General features: G+C 40.0%; 1 protein-coding gene across 14 annotated transcripts in view; it reads left to right on the top strand.

Moving 5' to 3' along the window:
* OTUD7A (OTU deubiquitinase 7A) overlaps positions 1-24,857 on the top strand; it is a 280,943-nt gene that overhangs the window by 205,392 nt on the left and 50,694 nt on the right. For all 14 annotated transcript variants that reach the window (XR_010590748.1, XR_010590745.1, XR_010590747.1 and 11 more), the window contains 3 exons: positions 1,727-1,828; positions 3,677-3,804; positions 9,927-10,039. Coding sequence is in view for 10 of the 14 variants with exons in the window: in XM_024101887.3 (XP_023957655.2) it covers positions 1,727-1,828; positions 3,677-3,804; positions 9,927-10,039 (343 nt within the window). In the remaining 4 variants the exon portion in view is untranslated. The remainder of the gene's footprint in view (positions 1-1,726; positions 1,829-3,676; positions 3,805-9,926; positions 10,040-24,857) is intronic.

Below are 24,857 nucleotides of genomic sequence, written 5' to 3'. Positions count from 1 at the left end.
AACTTTTAATCCTGAATGACTGTTTTAATTGAAATTTAATGAGACAGTTATGGTCTGATAATGAAATAATTGATTATTAAAGACACATTTATTGATGCTCACCAAAAATATTGTATGTGGTGTTTGTATGCTTCTACTACTGCAAGCAAGCTTCAGTATATTTATTTGTAATAATAGGCATTAACATGATATCTGATTACATGATATCAAATTTATATTTGAGAGCCTTAATTTTAAAAGCATTGCCAGCTATCCTAATACTATAGATATTTTTCATCTTCTCTTGCAAATGGATTGTGTATATGTAGTATTTTTAAAGAAAGTTATTTTAAAATAGCTATACACTATTATAACATGCAAAAATAGTGGTGTGGGAAAATCATGCCACTGATTTGTGCAAACGAATTTCCTTATCCAAATTGCTGCTTATCTCATCAGTATCATTTCCAAAAGGAGGAGAGGATAAAGCCAGGAAAAGACATTATAAGTATATGTTAATTGATTGATCAGCCACCAACTGCTGACTTCATTACCTACGATATTAATTGCAATTTTCACAACTGACAGCCTTTCAAAAAGGATGTGGGGAAATGTACAAACTAAACAAACTATTAATAATCACCTGCCCCATAGGGTTTTTACAATAACTAGTTCTGATCCCTTTGTTTACATAAAGAACATAAAGGTGCCCATTTAAAGCAAAAGAAATAATATCTGAAAACATGCTCCACCCAGCTGGCACACACAAATCTGTGAACCAGGAATTCTGAGTTTCTAGTCTTGGGTTTGACACTGACACACTCTCTCTCTCTCTTTCTCTCTCTCTGCTTTAATTAGCTGACTTAGGGGCAAATTTTCAGATTTTATGTAGGTCTCTAAAGATGCAGGTGGGTGCCTAGTGGGATTTTCAAAAGTGCTGGAGCAGGTGCCTAACCTGCTTGGGTGCTTTTAAAGATCGCATTAGGTGCTTAGGTATATTTAAGTGCCTAAATGCCTTGGACAATATGACCCTTAACATCTCTGTATCTCATTTTCACAATCTGCAAAATCTACCTCATAGGGTATTGCAGGGATAAACTAGTTAATATTTGTAAAAGGTGAAAAGCTAAATAAAAATATTGACCGTGGGCTGGACTCTGCTCTCATTTACAATCATTCTACATTGGTATAACTACTGATTTTAATTGACTTATTCTGATTTGCATTAGTGTGAGAGAGAGGATAATCAGGCCTGAAAACATTCCATTAATTCATTCTCCAGTATTTAGTCAGAAGTAAAAACAGAACCTTTGTATATTGGAGCTGACTTACCTAGGATACATGCTTTGTCTGAGTAACACAAGTGGAACTCTTTTGTCTTATTAGATGTTTTTTGTAACGATGTAGTCTGTCTTCTGTTTATATAGTGCCAATGATCATTAAATTAAACACAGTATTTGAGAATAGCATAAAAAATTTAATCCAAAGGACTCTTGCTGTCTTTCATTTCAGCCTTGGTTATATCTGGAGAATGTTTTCAATGTGATTTCCCCACCATCTCTTCCTATCACAACTTCTTCATTTCTTCAACTTCTGGTTTTGCGAGTAGTGTTACATGGGGAGGTTGAACTTGCAATGGGCTCTGAAAACCTCCAGAGTTATCCATCATCCCTGTATCCTCCTACATATGTGCGTTCAACCTGCCTTAACACATACTCTCCTGTTTTAACAGACCCTTTCTTTTCAGGTCGACTGAACTGGTGGTCCACAGTGTGTACAAGTTGCAAACGTCTTCTTCCATTGGCTACAACAGGTGATGGAAACTGCCTCTTACATGCTGCCTCATTAGGTAAGGGAAAGTCTGGATTGGCTGCTTCTGGTACATAAAACCTTTTAGTGAAGGTTTGCTACTTTCCTGTATTTCCATCAAAGGTTTTTGGGTGCAAAGGCCTTTTGCTAAAAGGGTGCCTCTTTGGGTACAACCACTCTGCAAATAAAACCCTGCAGCAGCTAGTCTCAGAGTCTAGGTCAACTGACTTGGGCTCACGCTGTGGGGCTAAAAATAGCAGTATAGACGTCCCACTTGTGCTGAAGCCCGGACTCTGAAATCCAGCAAGTAGGGAGGGTCTCTTTTTAGCCCCATCAGATGAGGCCCCCAGCCTGAGTCAGTTGACTGGACTCTTGAGACTCTCTCATCATTTTTTTTCTTTGTTTGTTTCTGGAGGGGGGTTTTGCAGTGTAAACATACCTTTATATAAGCTTCTCTATTCTTCAGCTTCTCCCTGTAGCAATGTTTGCAATAAGTATCTATCTATACAGCTTGCATGATGAAGGTAGAAGTTTTCAGCTTGCTTTCTAAGATGGAGTTGAAACAGCAAGATAAACCCTAGCCTCTAAGCTAGTGTACATCTTCTATAATGGGCCTGATCCTGCAGTCCTGGTGCAGGCAAAACTCCTGTTGGCTTCAATAGGATTTTGGTTGCATCATAAACACAGGTTCAAGCCCATAATCCTCTGATGTTTGTTAAACGTGCATCCTACTATCATTAAGAATACAAATGCAAATATTTTTGGTGTGTCCAGTCTTTGGGAAGGATAATTGTATGGGTGAGAGAGATTAAGGTAAATTACACTCTTTCCTATGTATTTAAAATTGATTTAAAGCAATATTTTGTACAACTGCAAAGTTTTGTACAAAGGGCACCAAAAGAAAGCCCGGCGACTACATACTTGGAAGTGTAATATGCTGTTTATTTCCTAATAATCACTTTTGTGCTGAAATATTACACCAGTAAGACTCCAAAAAGTGACCTTTCTCTTAAAAGCATGGTTATTTTGTAATCATTTTGCGTCATTTTGTTTTTGAAACATAAAGTAAGAAATAACAAGAAAACAGATTTGAATACTCTCAAAGTATCTTTTATAAATAGTGTTGTTTATCCAATTCATCTCAGCTACAAGGGATTGTAAATTATTTACAGCAATTGGTCAGGGCATTTTGACTTGCACACTTTGGAACAAAAATATTTAATGCCAATGGCTGGCAGTATAATAAATTAAACATGGCTGCCTACGGGTGCTTGTCATGGTGAGATCTCTGATTCTCTTTTATTATAGGTTACTATTCTCACTTACATATATTTTTGTTATCTTAAGAGTTTGGAAGCCTGTGGCTGCTTGTATTTTTAGGCTTCCAATAGTCATGAGTGCCTGTCTCTTTACAGGGACTTAGATACCAATGGACATGTATCATCTCTGCTGCATGACAGTGCAAGCCTGTGGGTGTCTGTGCTTGAGATAGCCACAAGTGCTTGTTGTTATCCTTAGCACTCTGATGCCTGCACATTCAGTTAACTCTGGATCTAAAATGAAGATCTGTGCACTGAATGTTCATTTCCTTATAGCAACGTTGAAGTCATGCGAAAACAAAATTACCAGACAACTCAAAGCCATAGTCAATTCTTAACCAGACTTTAAACTTTGCTAGAATTCAGCATTATTCTTCATTAGCCTATTTATGCTGACAGTTTTCATTAGGAAAGCTTGAAAGTAATGAATAGGAATCATTAGCTAGTAAGATTTATAATGTGCACTGCTTTTTTTTTTTTTTTTGAGCAATGTTATTTATGTTTCATGCAACTGATTGTTTCTATTTCATAACTGGATCTCTGTTACTCGGTGCATTTTTGCGCTCTAGGGATGTGGGGATTTCATGACAGGGATCTTGTGTTACGGAAAGCACTCTACACCATGATGAGAAGTGGAGCTGAAAGGGAAGCATTGAAGAGAAGATGGAGATGGCAACAGACACAACAGAATAAAGAGGTCTGTGTGGCCTAGAGAGTTTAAACCATTGTGTAACTGATATCATTTAGGGCAACGTTTTTATTCCTACCTCTGAGGTTCTATGAAAAAGCTTTTGGTCTTACTGAATTCCTTGTGCATCTATTTTGCACACATAGACAAATATTTCTGCATGAAAATCAGGCATGCAAAAGCAGATGAATGTTTACACCCACAAAGTTACATATGCATAGCTTTACACCTACAAAATCTACGGCTGGTTTGGGGCCACCTAAATATTTGGGGCTCCAAATTTAAATATATTATTTATAGAGATGTTAAATGATTAAAAATAATCACAATTGTAAGATTTAAAAAAAGTTTGTTTTTTTACATAACTGCACTCAAAAACAAAACAATGTAAAACTTTAGAGCCTACAAATCGAAGAATGAAGGGACATACGAATGTTTAGCGCATCTGGCACATAAATACTTTGCAACACCAGCTACAACAGTGCCATGCAAACGCCTGTTCTCACTTTCAGGTAACGTAAATAAGAAGCAGGCAGCATTATCTCCCGTAAATGTAAACAAACTTGTTTGTCTTATTATTAGCTGAACAAAAAAATAGGACTGAGTGGACTTATAAGAGATAAATTGAAAAATACTAGTTCTTTTGTTTCTTTTTTACATTGCAAATATTTGTAATAAAAAATAATAATATAAAGTGAGCACTATACACTTTGTATTCTGTGTTGTAATTGATATCAATATATTTGAAAATTTCAACATCCAAAAATATTTATAATAAATTTAAATTGGTATTATATTATTGTTTAACAGTGCAGTTAAAACTGCGATTAATTGTGACAATTTTTGTAATCTAGTTAATTTGTTTTCCGTTAATCGCATTCATTAACTGATTGACAGCCCTAATTATCTACTGAAAATTACATTACAAAAAAATGAAGACTGTAGATTAAGTCACAAAGGAAAAGAAAATGTCAGTTAAGGACCAAATCTCTATGCTGAGAAAATTGACCCAGATTTTGAAATATGTATTTTTAACTGTAATCCTCAAGTAGCCTAAAACACTGCTCTACAGCCAAACTGCTTCTGAAATAAATGTAGTCAAACTTTACTAATTCTGGGTCACTGAGAACAAAAATGATGCTTAAAATTGTTGATTGGCTCTAGTTTTCAAGATATGCTATTGGGTCAGTATATACGACCCTTGACTTGGGAATGGCGGAGGATAAGTGAGTTATAAAGGGAAGGAATCTCAATTTAAACCAGAAATGACTAAAATACATCTTTGACTGGATCTATGAATAAATCTATGTTTGGGTTTGGACAGTACTTGCTTTTTAGGCAAAACAATGAATGATGCAATCTGAAGCTGGTATTGCGTCATACATGATCTGAATTGCATCATGTTATTCCTAGAAGTAATGGATGATGCAATCATAACGAAGCTTACATCACTCTGCTGAACAAATTGCCCTATATCAGCTCTAGAAATCATACAGTGTCATGCTCTCTTATTTGTCAGTTTGATTTTGCAAAGGGACACATTTCTGTTTAGCCAAAATAAGCAGAGATGCCTTGTACTTGTGTGAACAGTGTAGATAACTTCTGCTATGTTTGTGGTAAAGTGACTTTTGCATCACAAAAGTGCAGTATAACCACTATGGTTAAGAAAGCCTATCACCTTTATTTTGGCTGCAAAATTGGAGATCAGGACAAGAGGTGGGCCCCACACATATGCTGCAACACTTGTGCAACAAATCTTCACCAGTGGTTGAACAGGAAAAGGAAATCTATGCCTTTTGCAGTGCCAATGATTTGGAGAGAGCCAACAGATCATACCAGCAATTGTTACTTCTGCATGGTGCCTCCAGTTGGGAAAGGTGTGTCAAAGAAGAAAAAGTGGACTGTGCATTATCCAAACATTCCATCAGCTATACGCCCAGTACCCCACGGAGAAGGACTGCTGGTCCCTGATGCACCAGAATCATTTTCACTTGAGTCAGACGAGGAAGAAGAAGAGGATGAAACTTCTGGTCCTGAACCATCAATGTCACAGGCTTTTCCCATCCTCCTCCTCTGAACCACACCTCATAACACAAGGTGAACTGAATGACCTTGTCAGGGATTTGGAACTACCCAAGAGTAAGGCAGAGCTGTTGGGCTCCAGACTACAGCAGTGGAATCTCCTGGCAGGTGATGTTAGGGTTTCCATGTTCCGTGACCGTCAAAAGGATCTTGTCCCATTCTTCTTCATGGAAGGTGATCTTGTAGCCTGCAACAACATCGATGGTGTGATGGCAGCCCTCAGCATAATTCACGATCCAGATGAGTGGAGACTGTTCATTGATTCATCGAAGACGAGTCTTAAAGCTGTTTTACTGCATAATGGCAATGTTTTGCCATCAATTCCAGTTGGTCATGCAGTCCATATGAAGGAAACCTATGACACCATGAAACAACTTTTGAGGTGCATAAACTATGACCAACATCGGTGGCAGCTTTGTGGCAATTTGAAGGTTGTTGATCTCTTGCTTGGTCTGCAGACTGGATACACAAAGTACTGCTGTTTTCTCTGCGAATGGAATAGTCGGGCAAGAGATTCCCACTACATCAAGAAAGATTGGCCACTCCGACAGTCATTGGAGCCTGGGAGGAAAAGTGTTCAGCATCCACCACTTGTTGAATCAAGGAAGATTTTGTTACCACCCTTACACATCAAGCTGGGTTTGATGAAGAACTTTGTCAAGGCCATTGACAAAACACAAGCAGCTTTCAAGTACCTCCGTTGAAAATTTCCAAGGTTAAGTGAAGCTAAGATAAAGGAAGGTGTCTTTCTTGGTCCTCAGATTCGTGAACTTCTTCGAGATGATGCATTTGACCATGCACTACATGGCAAGGAAAAGACGGCATGGAAAGCCTTCCAGTTAGTGGCAATACATTTTCTCGGAAAAAACAAGACCGACAACTACAGGTTGTTGATGGAAAACCTCCTCAAGGCATACAAAAGCCTTGGTTGCAACATGTCACTAAAGATACATTTTTTGCACTCTCATCTAGATTTTTTTCCACCGAACTATGGAGCAGTGAGCGACGAGCACGGCGAGCGATTTCACCAGGACATTGCAACAATGGAGAAATGCTATCAGGGCAAATGGAGCCCATCAATGCTTGCAGACTATTGCTGGACAGTGACAAGAGATGCTCCATTTAATGAATACAAGAGACAAGCCAAGAAGTGCCGAGTAGACACTGAATAGGACTAAACTATGTACATAATAGTTTTTTGCCTTTTGTTTCATAATAAATTTTATTTCTATAACCCTTTTGCTGATTTTTAAAGTGTTACATAAACAGGACAGGTGAAATATTATCATGTAAAGCAACCATAAACACATGAAAAGACCTAGGTTTACAATTTATGATTAAAACTCTACTATCTATACAATATACATAGACATAAAATGTAAAAACTTAAATATCTTAGAAACAGTAGCCAATCAGGTTTCAGAGTAGCAGCCGTGTTAGTCTGTATCTGCAAAAAGAACAGGAGTACTTGTGGCACCTTAGAGACTAACTAATTTATTAGAGCATAAGCTTTCGTGGGCTACAGCCATCTGAAGAAGTGGGCTGTAGCCCACGAAAGCTTATGCTCTAATAAATTTGTTAGTCTCTAAGGTGCCATAAGTACTCCTGTTCTTTTTTTAGTAGCCAATCAGTTGTTTTAATTGTCATATTGAATTCAGCACATCAAAATACATAATAAATAGCACATTTTATCTCTGAAGCAGACGACTTCTCAAAAATTGTAGACCAGTGAAATTAGACACCTCACTTTTTTCCCCAAAAAATTTCATATCCAAATATGTGCTGGAAAAAGCTGTGTTTGAGGGCAAAGCCTTCCCCCATTGATATGGAGGACCGGCCTGCTGCAGATCCTCTAGCAATGGGGCCAGATATCTGGAGACCTCACATGGGCTCCACTATTGCAGAGGGTAGGAGTGATCAGCAGTGGAGTTTGCCAAGGAAGGAGTAGGGCCTGTGTTTTCTGCAACTATGCAGATCCACCAGCTGTTTTGCATTCATACCTATACAGCAGAAGCACAGAAACCATAGGGGCTACTGCAGTCTCTGATGCAGTGGTTGCTGTTGAGCAGCTCCGCTTTTATTCCCTTCCAAAGTTCCCATGGAGCTGTTTCACACCCAGTGCTCAAACCTTTCCAGCAGCACCCAACTTAGTTTCCCAGGCTGTGTGCAGGAGCAGGGTTTGCCCTTTTGTGCATGCCTCTGCTCACCTGATCACAGTGAGGGGGTTCAGCAATTCCTCCAGCAAAGTCATTACAAATGTGAAATCATGTGGCCATTTGCTTTGCAGGCAGCCAATTGTTGAACACAAAGGTAATTGGTTTTAGGACTTAGTTCTTGCCTTTATCTACACACACCCAATTTTTTTAAATAGAAAAGCCCTTTCATTTAAACAAAAAGTCATTCTGCCTGTGGTAAGGGGATACAGAATTCTTCTTTTATACCAGCTCATTGGGGAGCTGCTGGCATTGCTTCGCTATCTGGAAAGCAGAGGGAAGCAGAACTGGATCTCACCAGCACCAATTCTAGTTAGGCTGTTGAAAGAAAATACTCAAATTTCTAGAGTTTTCTTGATTAACAGCACCTTTGGATAGCTTAGCTGCTGTTGTATTCAAAGCTGTGATGTGCTGTTCTGAGGTTCGTTCTTCTTTTCTCTCAGTGTGAGAATTTATGCTTCCATCAATGGCAAGACATAGTGCAGATGAATTAAATCAATAATTTTCCAAGTACTCCAGCATAAATGCTGGCCATACACAGCTAACTGAACATGACCAAATAGCTTTGGCTGGTAGTTGTGCTATTCATATATGTATTTTCTCTGCTTGCTGTTGGCAGCAGCACTAATGAGAGCAGCAGAACTGAATTACAGCCCTTCCTGACCCTGTCAGTGGGAGACAGTTGAGCTGTCATTGGCTAGGCATTCTCTAGTCTACCTGAAAACACAATGGACTGAGGTGCCTACCTGCCCTTTGTGCCTGTGGAAATCTCTCCCTCCAATCTCCAGGGGAGTGGGAGAGAAGGTGTCACAAGTACTGCTGTCCCCGGCGTATCAAGGAAGGTCTGCAATGTAGAGCAAGAAAAAAAATTCAATAATTTAGTCACCCCATGTCGGTCAACCCAAAACTATTTGCAAATTTGCAAAACTATTTGCAAGTTCATGAAATAGTTTTGACCAAACTGAAAAAAATATTAGTAATGCTGAAACAAAACATTTCATTTTGACCTGACAAAAAATTTCTGGCATTTTGACAAAAGCAAAGGAGGACTAAATTCACAAAATGTTGGTGGAGGGAAGAAATTGGTTTTGGTACTCTCCTGGGATGTGGGAGACGCAGGAGTCAACTCCCCCTCCCCCACCTCCTTTGTCTGATATGGAGAAAGAATTTGAACTTAAGTATCCTATAGTACAGGTGAGTGCCCCCTCCACTATGAGAGTTTTTGGTATGTGGCTTTCGCAGTCTCTCCTGTTAAAGCTGTTCTATGTTGTATCAATTATTAAGTAGTCATTGGCGTGAGGACTTGAACTTGGATTTCCTATACGCTAGCTGAATTCCTTATCCATCAAGCTATAGAGTTACTCTCACCTGCTCAGTCTTTCATTGGCCCAGTGAGCATTCACTGTCATCATGAATTACTATGAATTTCCACTATGAGTGACAGTGAATAGTCATTGCGTCAGTAATAAGATCAAAGATCCTCAATGGCACTGGAACCTGAGAACCAAAATGGAAGGAATTTCACATGTATGTGAGATGACTGGATGTCCAGCTACCCAGTTAAACAATTGCATAGGGCACTTTTGCAGAAGCAAATTGAGAGCCTCCAGTTGAAAATTTTATCCAAAATGTAGTAGCCGTCTTTGATCTGTTTTGATAATTTGGTGCTGTTTGATTTGAAAAAGTGATACTGTAATAACCCAGGGCAATTGCATGTCTTATTCAAATAGCACTATAAGTGAAACACAACATATGTTAGTGGGACATGATGTCTACTATCTGATACTGGTGATATTTTTAACATCATATTCTGAAATATACTCTTCTCTCCCCTAGTCGGGTTTAGTTTATACAGAAGAAGAGTGGGAACGGGAATGGAATGAACTGCTTAAGCTGGCTTCAAGTGAACCTCGCACTCATTTTGGCAAAAATGGAGGCACTGGTGGTGGGTAAGTTGCATTGTAACAGATTCTTATATCCTTTGCTTCTGTAGGATGGTTATACTAGCACATGCCCTAGAGTAGTACAAATAAATGAGGAATTTCGTGGGACATCATTCATCTAGCTGTTGCATTTTTCATGTTGTATGCTAGAATATTTACTCTGTAATCGTGCCCATCATTTTATTGCCGCCTCCGAGCTGGTCAGATAATTCCAAGGTACCTGTCTCTACAGCCATGCAGAAGAACCAGGGCTCCATGAGCCCCAGTTTCTTGCTCTCTGGAGGTAGTGTGGTGGCAGTAGAATCCATAGCCAGGGAGATGGAGGGTGTGTGCCTTTCATCATTCAACAATGACTTCCCTGGGTTATTAAACACCAGCCAGAAAGATAGCCATTACTGGGACCTTGGGCTTGATGCATGGAAAGTAGCGGTGGGTAGAAAATAAAAGATCTTCAAGATTCCATCAGAGAATCCCTCAATGTTGTTTTAGAAGGTGGTAAAGTGGTGCTCATTTGTCATCTTTTCACAACTCCTTATGTCAGATTCCTAATGATAAATTTGTTTTACAGCAATGGCTTGTCTAATAAGTGAGATTATATGATGGGTTTGCCTGTGATAGCAGGGAACTGGACTCAACCCAGGAGGTGTCTTCCAGTCCTATGTCTTATGTTCCTATGTTTGTCCATAATTCTGTGTTGTCCAAAACAGGGGAAGGCCTTTCACTTGCACAGAACTTGAACTAAGTGAGATTTGGATGTGAGAGGTGCCAGCTGGTTCAACAGGTCATTAAAGGGTCTTGGTCCTATAGTGCCCTGCTGAGATGGCTGATCTGGGGGAAGTTAGCCAGCACTTATGTAGGTTACTTTCACCACAAGCAAGAGTAATCTCATCAAAACAGTGCATAGGAGGCTGTTAATAGGGGGGATACATTCTAATATGAAAATACCATATCCCTGCCACTAGGATCAGAGCCAGAAGTCAGAGTTACAGAGGACCTGCAGAGTGAACTTCTTGGGGTTTTGGGAAGTGGGCTAGAGAGCCTCGTTTGGCTACCTATTTGCTGATGGAAGGAGACTGAATTTAATCCTAATGTAGTAAATATGAAAGACATTTGAAATGAACTGGAGATGCCAATAAAGGATAAACCAGTGACCAGTACTGGCACATTTCTTCTTGCAGATCTCTCTTGCTTTGTAGCTCAAAGGCAGCAAACCTTCTAAGAGCATTGTTGGTAGTGTACAATGGTCATTAACTGTCAACAGTGTCTACTTTTAGAACATTGCTCTTCTTCTAATTCAGTCTATTTGGAAAGGAAATACCCAAATCAGACTGAACTTTCACCAGTCCAAATGACATACAAATATTTTACATGTTCAGATAAGAAATGAACAATAGATTTTTTTGGACATTAAATTTGTGTGTATTCTATACAATGCATGTCAGGCTAAATCCTTCCCTCATTTATACATGTGCAAACTCCCAGTGCAGTGAACTGGGTTGCAGAGAATTTAACTCAATACAGCCATGTGCTATCACAAATGAAGCAAAGTATTATTACAGAGCATGACACACATTTAAAAATCAAATTATGTTCTGAAGGCAGTTGGGTGGCACAGGATATAAGCCAGGGGCAGAATTTGGCCCTACAGAGAAAAAGTCAGTTGTGATATTACCACAAAACATATTCCAAAATACCCAGATTTTGGGGGTTTTTTTTGGAAGAACAAAAGGATTTTTTTTTGTTTATATAAGAAAATACACTACAATAGATAGTTGTAGTCTCATAAGGCCTTTTGAAATCTACACACTACTTGAACTTTGATTCCATGTTGTTGTGCATTGTGTTACCAAAAGCCCTCAATGAAAATAATGAACCTTTATATTGCAGAGCTTGGTATAGTTTATTTTTTTCTGCCTTTGTAAACTGTTATGATTTGTCTATAATATAAATAATATTATCAAGCCAGAAAATTATTTAAATATAGTTTTCTCAAATTGAAATTGATTCGCTCTTTGTTCTGTTGAAGTTAACAGTGGGATTGTTGCTAGAGAGGTCACATCAGAGCATACACATCAATTTCTAAGGCCTTATATGATCTTTCTTACCTGATTTCCAAGTCTGTTCCTCTGGATTCATTCTGCAAGAATGTGGTAGATTGCAGTTACTTTGATTAAACTCTGGAGGTTGTAGAATGAAACTGTGTAATGTCAGATGGGTAGTTATTGGGAAATATTTTCATTACAAGACAATGAAAGTGAGTACAGCCCTCACACTTTGGCTCCCTAGGTGGCCATCTCTGTCAATATAATTATGGACATTTTAATTAAATTAGCATATTGGAGCATACTATGGTACTTGATGAGGTTTAGGGTAAGACCAAGTTCTGTGTAACTTACTACCAGCATGTATTTAATTTGAAGTATAAAGAGGTCTCCGTAAAAATGGAAAGAATAAATTATATTTTTAGACATTACTTAAGGAAATAAAGCCATATTGTTTGTATAATAATTAAATATCCTTACTGCACAAATGTAATTGGATTCCTTATAGCTTTAGGACTTAACATGAAATAGCACTGAACACTTAATCAAAGTGCACTTGTTCATGAAGTGCAGTATATTTTTGTTTGCAATAGATCGGCCCTGAGAATACAAGAACTTTAATTTTCATACCTGAATAGAGGGGTGTTATAACTAAAGTCATTTATTCTCTATTCATTCAGTGCATTCTTTTCTCTAGTTGCTGTTTCTCCTGGAGAAAATTGCATGTTATAAGTAATTAGACAAAGTGGAGGCGTAAACCACAGTAAGGATAAAATATCTTTAGAAAAAGTGTTCCTACTCTCCACTGTGCTGAAGCAGAATATGACATTTTCTCAGCATTTTTAACCTTTAGATGTCAGGACTAAGGATTGCCCTGACACAACATTTTTATTTTTATTTTTTGCAAAATGTTTACTGACCATAGTGTGTATATATATTTGTCCTTATATATAGAAGATAACAAAGAATAATTTTGCTCTTTTGTCTTCTGTGTTTCCTCTAAATCTGCCACAGTCTTTTAAAATGTAGTTCAGTACACATTTCTACTACATGCAGGTACTCAACACCAGTTCCCACAACCTCATTTTGTCCATCTCACGCTGTATGTATCTCATGGAGCACACAGCTCCAATGTATTCGGTTAGAGAGGTGCTGAAATGGTGGTGGTTGTATTTAACAGAGACACACACCCCTTTTAAAAATTCTCTTTTCAGTAAGCTTCACCTCCGTCAAGTTTTTTTAAAAGAAGTCTAATACCATTTGTTAAATCAAATATAATTTAGTTCAGATCGTTGTTAAATAGTGACGTGTACTAGGCTTTTCTCTTGTTGGGGATGGGAAAGTAGCAATAGGAAATGGTCAACAAATCAGATGTGAATTACAATCCTAATATACACATTAAAAGAATAGTGAAGACTAACCAAAACTAGCTGAAGAAATTAACCAGTAAAAATGTATAATTTTAGTACTCACTCTAACCATTCCATTGCAAGGAATATTGACTGAATAAATGATTCTTTTCAATGCACCATACCAAAAATTACTTCTTAAACTAATGCATCATCTAAAAGGGAAAAGAACTCTTCAAAGAATAATATTTTTGTCTGACAGTGTAGTGTACCTACCAGTTATTTACTGTCCTCAAATAATGTGCAAATCAGCCTTTGAATTATAGATGAGGTAATCTCCTTTGGTGCCAGAACTAACTAAAGCATCAAAAGTCACGTACCCATCAAAAGAAAACCTCAGTAACAAATGTGTTTTGATTTGTCACCACATCCACCTGTGAGTTAGTTTTATTTAGTTATTTGTTGTGAGCCAAATGCATTATAAGAAATCTGCAATTGTCTGTGAACCTCCAGAGGTTCTTTGAGAATCTTCTTTTTGTCAGAGCAGATGCTGAGGAATTGAAGTCACTGAGCAGGAAGACGATAAAGAGAATCGAGGAAAAGCTATGACTTGAGTTCTTGCCTCCTACACAATGAATCCTGCAGCCAGTTTAAATAGGATAATTAATCATGAAACAGTCATTGTTTCAGAAGTGATTTGTACATGTTGTCCTAAGTGGTCCCAAAAGGAATCTCAGATCATCAAAATCATTTAACCAAAAGCAATAGGACTGAATGGAAGATCCAAAAGGGAACTGCTTCAGTTTGAGAAAAGGTTCTTACATTCTTTATTTTATTTTTAAAAAGGCCCTCACTCCCCTTCTCTCTCCCCAGCCCCCACCTTCACCTAGGTGCCCCTTCATAGATAGTTTTCAGTTAAAGGGCTTTAGTGACTGATTGGATTGTTATTATGACAGTTCCTTCATGGACAGATACTGGGGCCAGCCAAACGCTTGTGATGTGATTACATCTTCATACCTTGCTTCTTGCAAAGGGATGAGAAGATACCCTGGGAGAAGTGTAATGATTTCTTTTAACATCTTCGTCTTTCCATGACTCAAGTAGATTTACACTTAAAGCAGATTCTGTAAATGAATAGTATTTTGGCTTTAAGACTAACAGGAATGTTAGCTTCTAATTCAAGACGTTGTGTGCTTGATATTGTTAATGTTTTGTTGTCACTATTCTATAAAACCAAATAGTTTTAAGGGGTTTTGTTTGTTTGTTTTTAATCACAACAAGATACTCAGAATCTTCCCATGTGTCATCTTCAACACAAACATGAAGAGGGAAAGTAGGGAAAAATCAGACACCTAGTTAGGAAATAATCCTTAATGCACAGATGACTCAACTCAGGGGGCTTCAAACTTTAAGTCCTAGGAGTATTTCATCAATGTATAGGATGAGCTGCTTGCTACAGCTCGACACATTTCATTTGAAATGGAATTAACCTTAAAAGGGTCACTAAAATAGAATTATAGGATTGGAAGGGACCTTGAGAGGTTATCCCTGCACTCATGGCAGGACTAAGTATTATTTAGACCATTCCTGACAGGTTTTGTCTAACCTGCTCTTAAAAATCTCCAATGATGGAGATTCCACAACCTCCCTAGGCAATTTTCCAGTGCTTAATCACCCTGACAGTTGGGAAGTTTTTCCTAATGTCCAACCTAAACCTCCCTTGCTGTAATTTAAGCCCATTGCTTCTTGTCCTATCCTCCAGAGGTTAAGAAAACAATTTTTCTCCCCCCTCCTTGTAACAACCTTTTATGTACTTGAAAACTATCATGTCCCCCCTCAGTCTTCTCTTTTCCAGACTAAACAAACCCAATTTTTTCAATCTTCCCTCATAGGTCATGTTTTCTAGACCTTTCATCATTTATGTCGCTCTTCTCTGGACTCTCTCCAGTTTGGCCACATTCTGCCTGAAATGTGGCGTCCAGAACTGGACATAATACTCCAGCTGAGGCCTAATCAGCGCAGAGTAGAGTGGAAGAATTACTTCTCGTGTCTTGCTTACAACACTTCTGCTAATACATCCCAGAATGATGTTCGCTTTTTTTGCAACAGCGTTACACTGTTGACTCATATTTAGCTTGTGATCCACTATGACCTCCAAATCCCTTTCTGCATTACTCCTTCCAAGGCAGTCATTTCCCATTTTGTATGTGTGCAACTGATTGTTCCTTCCTAAGTGGAGTACTTTGCATTTATCCTTATTGAATTTCATCCTATTTACTTAGATCATTTCTCCAGTTTGCCCAGAACATTTTGAATTTTAATCCTATCCTCCAAAGCATAGATTCATAGATTCATAGACTTTAAGGTCAGAAGGGACCATTATGATCATCTGGTCTGACCCCCTGCACGCTGCAGGCCATAAAACCGTCCCCGCCCTTTCCCTGGACTCTGCTGCTGAAGTCCCCAATCCTGTTATTAGTGACCTCAATCGGCAGAGACCCTCCTGCTAGAGATCCCTGCCCCATGCTGCGGAGGAAGGCGAAAAACCTCCAGAGGCTCAGCCAATCTGCCCTGGAGGAAAATTCCTTCCCGACCCCAAATATGGCGATCAGTAAGACCCCGAGCATATAGGCAAGAGTCTCCATCCTGACCCCTTTTAGCCATTATGCTATTTACCTACCATTGCTTGGTTTTCCTTGATAACTATGTTTTACCATTAAACCATTCCCTCCATAAACTTATCTAACTTAATCTTAAAGCCAGACAAGTCCCTCGCCCCCACCGTTTCCCTCGGAAGGCCGTTCCAATATTTCACCCCTCTAACGGTCAGAAACCTTCGTCTAATTTCAAGCCTGAACTTCCCCACGGCCAGTTTATATCCATTCGTTCTCGTATCCACGTTAGTACTAAGCTGGAATAATTCATCTCCCTCCCTTGTATTAATCCCTCTAATATATTTAAAGATAGCAATCATATCCCCCCTCAGCCTTCGCTTTGTCAGACTAAACAACCCAAGCTCCTCTAGTCTCCTTTCATACGACAGGTTTTCCATTCCTCTGATCATCCTAGTGGCCCTTCTCTGCACCCGTTCCAGTTTGAGTTCATCTTTTTTAAACATTGGAGACCAGAACTGCACACAGTACTCCAAATGAGGTCTCACCAGCGCCTTGTACAACGGAAGCAGGACCTCCTTATCCCTACTAGATATACCTCGCCTAATGCATCCCAAGACAGCATTGGCTTTTTTCACCGCCACGTCACACTGTCGACTCATAGTCATCCTGCGGTCTACAAGGACCCCTAGGTCCTTCTCCTCTTCCGTTACTTCTAACCAATGCGTCCCCATCTTGTAACTAAAATTGTTATTGGTCATCCCCAAATGCATCACCTTACACTTTTCACTATTAAATTTCATCCTATTTCTGACACTCCAATTCACAAGTTCATTCAAGTCTCCCTGCAGGATATCCCTATCCTCTTCCGAATTTACAACGCCTCCCACCTTCGTATCATCCGCAAACTTTACCAGCCCACTCCTGCAATCGGTTCCGAGGTCAGTTATAAATAGATTAAATAAAATGGGTCCCAAAACCGAACCTTGGGGAACTCCACTGGTAACCTCCCTCCAACCTGACAGTTCACCCTTCAATACGACCCGCTGCATTCTCCCCATTAACCAATTCCTTATCCATCTCTGGATTTTCAAATCGATCCCCATGTTTTTCAGTTTAACCAATAATTCCTCATGGGGTACAGTATCAAACGCTTTACTGAAATCCAGGTATATTAGGTCCACCGCATTTCCCTTATCTAATAAATCCGTTACTTTCTCAAAGAAGGAGATCAGATTCGTTTGGCACGATCTGCCCTTCGTAAAACCATGTTGTAAATTATCGCAATTGCCACTACCCTCCAGGTCCTCAACTAGTTTCTCCTTCAAAATTTTCTCTAACAGCTTGCACACTACAGATGTTAAACTAACAGGCCTGTAGTTACCCGGATCACTTTTTTTCCCTTTTTTGAAAATAGGAACCACATTAGCTATTCTCCAGTCTAACGGGACCACCCCCGAGTTTACAGATTCATTAAATATTATCGCTAACGGGCCTGCTATTTCCCGCGCCAATTCCTTCAATATTCTCGGATGAAGATCGTCCGGTCCTCCCGACTTAGCCCCATTAAGGCGTTCAAGTTTTGTTTCTACCTCGGATACGGTAATCCCCCATCCCGAACGCCCCTCTGTAATGGTGCTAGTATCCCTAATCCCTTCATTGGCCTCATTAAACACCGACGCAAAATATTCATTGAGATATTGCGCCATGCCTAGATTGTCTTTAATCTCCTCTCCGGCAATAGTCCTCAGCGGTCCCACTTCTTCTTTCTTTGCTTTCTTCCTGTTTATGTGGCTGTAAAACCTCTTACTATTGCTTTTAATTCCCCTCGCTAGGTCCAACTCTACACGGCCTTTGGCCTTTCTCACTCTATCTCTACATTCTCTGACTTCACTTTGGTACATTTCCTTACTGATCCCTCCCCTCTTCCACTCTTTGTACGCTTTCTGTTTTTTCCTAATCGCCCCTTTGAGTCGGTCGCTCATCCAGCTCGGTCTAAATCTCTTGCTTGGTAATCTTTTTCCCTTTTTGGGGATACAGGCCTCCGACAGCTCATGCATCTTTAACTTAAAGTAATCCCAGGCTTCTTCTGCCTTTAAATCTATTAATACGTTTGCCCAATCCACTTCCCTTACCAGTCCCCTTAATTTGTTAAAATTGGCCTTTTTAAAATTATAAACCCTAGTCTTTGACTTAATTCTGTAACTCCTTCCCTGTATTTTAAACCGAATTAGCTCATGATCACTGGAGCCCAAATTGTCCCCTACTACCACTTCCTCAACGAGGTCCTCACTACTTACCAGAATCAAATCTAAAATGGCCTCCCCCCTCGTCGGTTCAGCTACCACTTGATGGAGGAATTGATCAGCAAGCACATCTAGGAACATCTGAGCCCTATTATTGCTACTAGCGTTTGTTCCCCAATCTATATCCGGGAAGTTAAAGTCCCCCATAATTACACAGTTTCTATTAGTAATTACTTCTCTAAGCACATTAAATAGTTCCTTATCCATATCCTGGGTCGATCCCGGCGGTCTATAGCACACTCCAAGCACTATCCCCGGAGAGGCTCTAGAAGTCCTATTACCCATTGTGAGTATTGCCCAGACGGACTCTGTGTTGTCTAATCCATCCACTATTATTTCTTTACAGTTTATTTCACTATTGACATACAATGCCACCCCCCCACCTTTACCTCTGTTCCGGTCTTTCCTAAACAGCGCATACCCCTCCATACCTGTGTTCCAGTCGTGACTGTCATTCCACCACGTTTCCGTTATTCCTATGATATCTGGTTTCAGCTCTTGGACCAGGAGCTCCAATTCCTCCATTTTATTTCCTAGGCTTCTGGAATTGGTGTATAGACACCCTAATGTATGTCATTTAGCCCGTCTCCCATTAGTAGCACTATATGTTGCGGGCCTCCTAGTGTCCGTCCCTCCTGTCCTTCCTATGTCCAATCTCATCTCCCCAGCTATGTCTCCTCTCATTTTACTCACCTTCTCCATACTGGAATCTGGCGTGGAGATTAACTGTGCATCTCCCAACCGTCTCCCCAAACTTGCTAGTTTAAAGCTCTTTTGATAAGATGAGCCAGCCTCCCTCCCAGAAGTCTATTTCCTTCCCTACTCAGGTGAAGCCCATCCCGCGAGAACAGGTGTCTGTCCCCGAAAGCCTCCCAGTGTCCATACATCCCAAAGCCCTCCTTATAGCACCACTCCCTTAGCCAACTATTTATTCTCACAATCCTATCAGCCCTTTGCTGCCCTTCCCTCGGAACGGGCAGAATCCCACTAAAGATAATCTGAGCCTCTATCTCCTTGAGCGTCTTCCCCAGCCTGGCATAATCTCCCTTGATCCTCTCTAACGAGAACCTAGCCGTATCATTCGTTCCCACATGAAGGATTATCAGGGGGTTCTTACCTGCTCCTTGTAGGATCCTTTTCAACCGCAGGTCCACATCGCGTATCCTTGCGCCCGGTAGACAGCACACCCTTCTGTTCTCCGGGTCTGCCCTGGTCACAGGCCTATCCAATCTCCTCAGTAAAGAGTCTCCAATTACATACACCTGCCGTTGCCTGGCAACAGTGCGATCTAGTAATCTAGTCTCCGATCCCTCTAGTCCTGACCTGTGCCTATTCCTATCTTCCCTTATGCCTTCCTGAATCCTCACGGGGCCCAGAATTGGTGCTGTCTCCATCAACTCCTCCCCCCTCTCTCTTGGACTAGCAGCTCTCCTCTTCTTCCTCACCCTTCCACCTTCAGTCGCCACCTGCTGCCCCTCCACCTCGCTATCCAAGCACTCGAACCTATTCCTGAGTTCTATCCCCCCCTCACTGGCCCTTCTTTTCCTTGGCCTGCTTCTCACAGTCACATGCTTCCACCTCCCATGTTCTCTCCCTTCCATTCCCCTCTCACCGTCCTCTACCTCTGCCTGTACCTCCACCATAGGGCATACTTCTTCAGTGCCCCCTTGCCTGTCCTCCATCAGCTGCTCTTGCACTTGCAACGCCTCCCAGCTTGGTATCATCCGCAAACTGTATAAGTGTACTCTCTAAATCATTATCTAAATCATTGATGAAGATATTGAACAGAAACGGACCCAGAACTGATCCCTGCAGGACCCCACTCATTATGTCCTTCCAGCATGACTCTGAACCACTGATAACTACTCTCTGAGAACAATTTTCCAACCCAGTTTTGCATCCACCTTATAGTAACTCCATCTAGATTGCATTTCCCTAATTTGTTTATGGTCATGCAAGACAGTATCAAAAGCTTTACTAAAGTCAAGATATAGGTCTACATTGACCTAGCTCTGACTGTACAGACTTTGACAAGACTTCTATGTGGCAAAACTACTTAGAAAAAATTGTAATAAAATATTGGTTCACAAACTTTTTCATTGAATGTCCACATCTTCATGGAGAGATTTCCTTGTGGCCCACCTTCCTGCACACCAATAGTCTCATACCACTGTTATGACAACTGTGGTAACCAGGAGCACTGCCAGCTTTTCTGCTGCCCTAGGCGGCGGAAGGTCCCGCCCCGAAATGCTGCCCCCCACAGAGGCGGCGGAAGGTCCCACCGCCGAAATACCGCCACGGTCGCCGCCCCCCAAATTGTAGTGCCCTAGGCGACCGCCTAGGTCGCCTAATGGGTTGCGCTGGCCCTGATGGTAACTGCACACAGTGAACAATTAATATTAAGGGAATATTTAATATATTTGTAACTGTCTGATAATAAGGGAAACAATGAGGTGAGCCATCACCATATGATCAGCCAGCCATTCACAGATCATCAGCAAGTGCTGCATAGACCACAAGTGACCTACAAATGCATTTTGAGGACCTCTGCAATAAAATATGTAGAGCTGGTCAAATGTTTTGACAACTTTTTCTTTTAAAAAAAAAAAAGTTTAATTTCAACATTTTTCTACAAAAATAAGTTCGGTTCTGAACTGTAAATACAAACACAGAGAGATTTTTATTTCCTCCCTAGCCTCTGCACAGGACTCCTGCACTATATCTGTGCCACCAGGCACTGAGGCACAGTGTAGGGCAGGCTGCCATAAGCAGCCCTACGCAACTCCCTTTGCAAGCCCTGTCTCAGGGGGCAGGTGAGGGGAAAGGACCAGGAGGGGGATATTCCAAACTGCGCACACACTGGAGAGTCTACATGGCTCCAAACAGTGGATTGGCCTATAGGCAGACCTCAGGAGGCTACTATAAATTACAGTACACTTAGTGTTGCTCTGATTTATATCAGAGGCAATATTGGTCCCTGGAGCAATCCAAAATCCCAAGGGTATACAGGTGACTTAGTCACCTTTGTAGCTTCTGCCCCTTGGCTGCATGTACTGTGCTTAGGGTGACCAGATGTTCCAATTTTATAGGAACAGTCCCGATTTTTTGGGTCTTTTTCTCATATAGGCTCCTATTACTTCCCACCACCATCCTGATTTTTTACGTTTGCTGTCTGGTCACCCTAACTGTGCTGCATTTCCTGCATCTTTACTTCCTTCTGTGTAAATTTGAATCAAGGCTTCATTGGTGTCTAGGTTCCTAATAGTCACCGATTTTAGGAGCCAGGATAAGTCCATCACCAGGAAAGAATACACAAGTGATATATTTGAGTAGCTTTAACAGAGCTTGTACTCGGTGTGAACACCCATCTCAATCCAGAACAGCAGCCATTTTTCCATTCCATGATTTCACATGTGCACATTTTTTAAAATTCAGGGTCCAAGCATTTCTTATGATTTTTCAGGACTTCTAGTCCGAGACAAAACAGGGAAGTGAACCAATCTTTTTTTTAATATGAAAATGTGGCAGTTTGATTTTTGAGAAAAGCTTAAGGTCATGTCTTATTTTATCAGAGAATTTTTCTCATCCACTTGGTTACACAAAGTTCTTAATTACTGTAGTAAATAATTACCTTTTTATTTTAATTGAGGCATTAAGGGGCAGAAAATCATGAAGATCATGTTGGTTTGTTTTGTGGCCTAAAGTTTAGTTGATGATTTATTGAAAAGCAGTTTAAAAGCAAATCTATAAAATGTGTCCACATGTTTACTGATCTGAAGAATGTGACAGTCATGAAGAAGTGCCCAGCATATTTTAGACATAAAATACGCATATACTGTATGTCAGACTGAGTAAGAATCATTCAAACATCGCTGCAGGGAATTCTTGCATCCTCCAGGGTGACAGGATCACATACACAGCCACTTAACCAGGGTATTGTCAGTAGGAGTAGTAGCAAGTTGTGAGTTTAAAAACAATTTTTTTTTTAACTTTTGTTGATGTTGAAGAGAAAAGAAAGGAGTGTTTAAAAGTGTAGGTTAGCATAAGTGTTTTATGTAGAGTCAGATCATGTCCCTTATTTATTTTGGAGAATATGATAAACATCTCGTCCTTCCCCAACCTCCTTTCCAAATTCTTGTATTAGTATGTCGTATTATTCTGGTAATTTAAAAAGGACTTAAGGGGAATTATCTCATTGGCAAGACAACAAGACAGAGAGGTCACTTTGCTACAGTCCATGTCGTCTTGTTTAATTTGGGAAGTTGCCTCCTTTGTAATCGTGTGTGTGTGTGTGTGTGTGTGTGTGTGTGTGTGTGTGTGTGTGTGTGTGTGTGTGTGAGATATATTGGTTTTCTCTATTGGGAAATGAAGACTAAGTAACAATCCAAGCTATTAAAACCTCCAATACTCTTGCTGGTCAGGAATTATGTTTGCCTCCCACCTCTGTGCTCTAGCACACCTGGCATACCTAGCCATATCAGATGCAGTTTAAAGCAACTCAGTATGTTCTAGATTTAAATTTTCTATGATTGATGTCACACAAGACATTTTTCAGTTTTAGTTGAAAAATACAAAAAGCTAAGTGATTTGTTTAAAAAAAATCACCATTGATGGGCATGATAGACTTAACTCAGAATACCAAAGAATTTAGTAATCATGAGGAATTAAACAAAAAACTTGTAAAATAAATGCATCTTAAAAGAAATTTGGTGTCGAGTGTGTTGTCTATGAGGGTTTACATAGTGGAAAGATCATTTGGATGTTCCTGAGAAGGCCAGCCTGGTAATGCTTCTGCAAACAGACGCATTACCCTGATAATGGTCTAAGTATTGAATCATTTTTTAACTGTTAAATGGGGAGTGACCACAATGACCTTTGATATTTTTACATTTTCTTTCATTGGTCGGATTAGTTCTGTAATTCATACATATGAGTTTCTTTCTATCCCTTGGTATTTGGAGAGCAAATGCCAATGGGAGATTAGATAAAATAGCTTCAGAGGGAATAGATATTTTAGTGCTATATTGTATTTCCTAGGCACTACTGAAATTTGTATTAGAAGTTTTGTATTTTGCTAGAAGCAAAATTTGTAAAACAATCTAATTATGGTCTGTTCAGCTTCCTCAGAAAATTATACACTTGATATTCTCAAAGAATACATGAACTTCACGATCTATATTAGTGACAGTAATATTAGTTGTATCCGGAGGCCTCACTCATATTGGAGCCCCACTGCACTAGGTTCTGTTCAAATGCATAAATACCAGCTATGGCTCCAAAGCTATTACAATCTGTGTAATGTTAGAAATAAGATGCAGTAGAAGAAGCTCTCTCTTGGGAGGATGGAAATTTGGATCCAAACCAAGCAATGATGTACCCATCGATTATGGTCCTATTGAAACTGAGTTGTATAGTCCTGTTGTAGTCCCATGCAAATGTAAGAGTCTTTTCAGGATCAGGATATTCATTAGTAGGGTGTTGCTGTAAGTCAGAAGATGTTGTCTTTCAGTTCACACTTATGGCTGGGCTGAAGTCTGTAGTGCAAGATCATACTCTGGCTTATACATTTCAGGTGGGAGGTTGGGTGCATGATGTAGCTCTCACCAAGGACTCCATTTTGGAAGAATTGTAGAAAAAAACATTTGCTGATTCCTGTGGGTAAATTTGTCATCATTTCTACACAGTCCCTAAACAGCTAGACACAGATCCTCGGCCAAGGCTGAGGAACACATAATAGAGTTTAGAGGAAGTGGGGGAGTGGACAAAGGTTGCCATTTAACTCCTCTGATTCAAGGCCAGCTGCAAGCAAGGCCACTTCCCTGGCATAATTTAGAGCAATCTGAAGGCTGAACAAAGTGATGCCAGCAATCAGTGATCCCCAGAGACCAATATGGCAGCCTGGAATCAGGAGAGCATTAAGAAGCTGTGCAGATGCCTTCTTATCAGCAGCCACGCCCCTTATGCTGGCAACAGGGGTGGATTGGTGTAGGAGCCATTACACTGGATGATCCTCCCAGGACAGTGTTGGCTGTAGGACCACTTTGCACAGGAATTTGGCATAAAGTAACTGCAATACAGCACAGGTGCCAGGTCTGAGGGCCATATGCTGTGCGGTTGCTGAGTGCCCGCAACACCCATTGAAGCTAACGGTAGTTGAGAGTTCTTAGCACACCTCTCAGGATAAGGTGCTAGTGGGCTATGGTATAAAGAACAATAAGTAATATGATTTCATGAAGAAATATCTTGCCAACAAACTTGACTGCTCTTATTTTATAGAATTATAAAAATATACAATATCTGCATTTTAGTGAAATATTTGATACATTACCATTCAAAAGTTTACTCTCAACTACCTTTAATTGGCTTGGACATAAGCACAGTCATATGGACTGAAAATTAATTGAAGGACCTTAAATAAAATGTAATGATGAATGGCTAATTGACTACTACATGGATTCTTGTTAGGCCTAAGTATTTTTCAGAATCTTCATTTAATCTTCAGCAAAATCATGAAA

The sequence above is a fragment of the Chrysemys picta genome, chromosome 10, assembly GCF_011386835.1.
Source record: "Chrysemys picta bellii isolate R12L10 chromosome 10, ASM1138683v2, whole genome shotgun sequence".
Classification (NCBI taxonomy): domain Eukaryota; kingdom Metazoa; phylum Chordata; order Testudines; family Emydidae; genus Chrysemys; species Chrysemys picta.
Note: the sequence above shows the minus strand (reverse complement) of the source record. Positions and strands in the feature narration are given on the sequence as shown.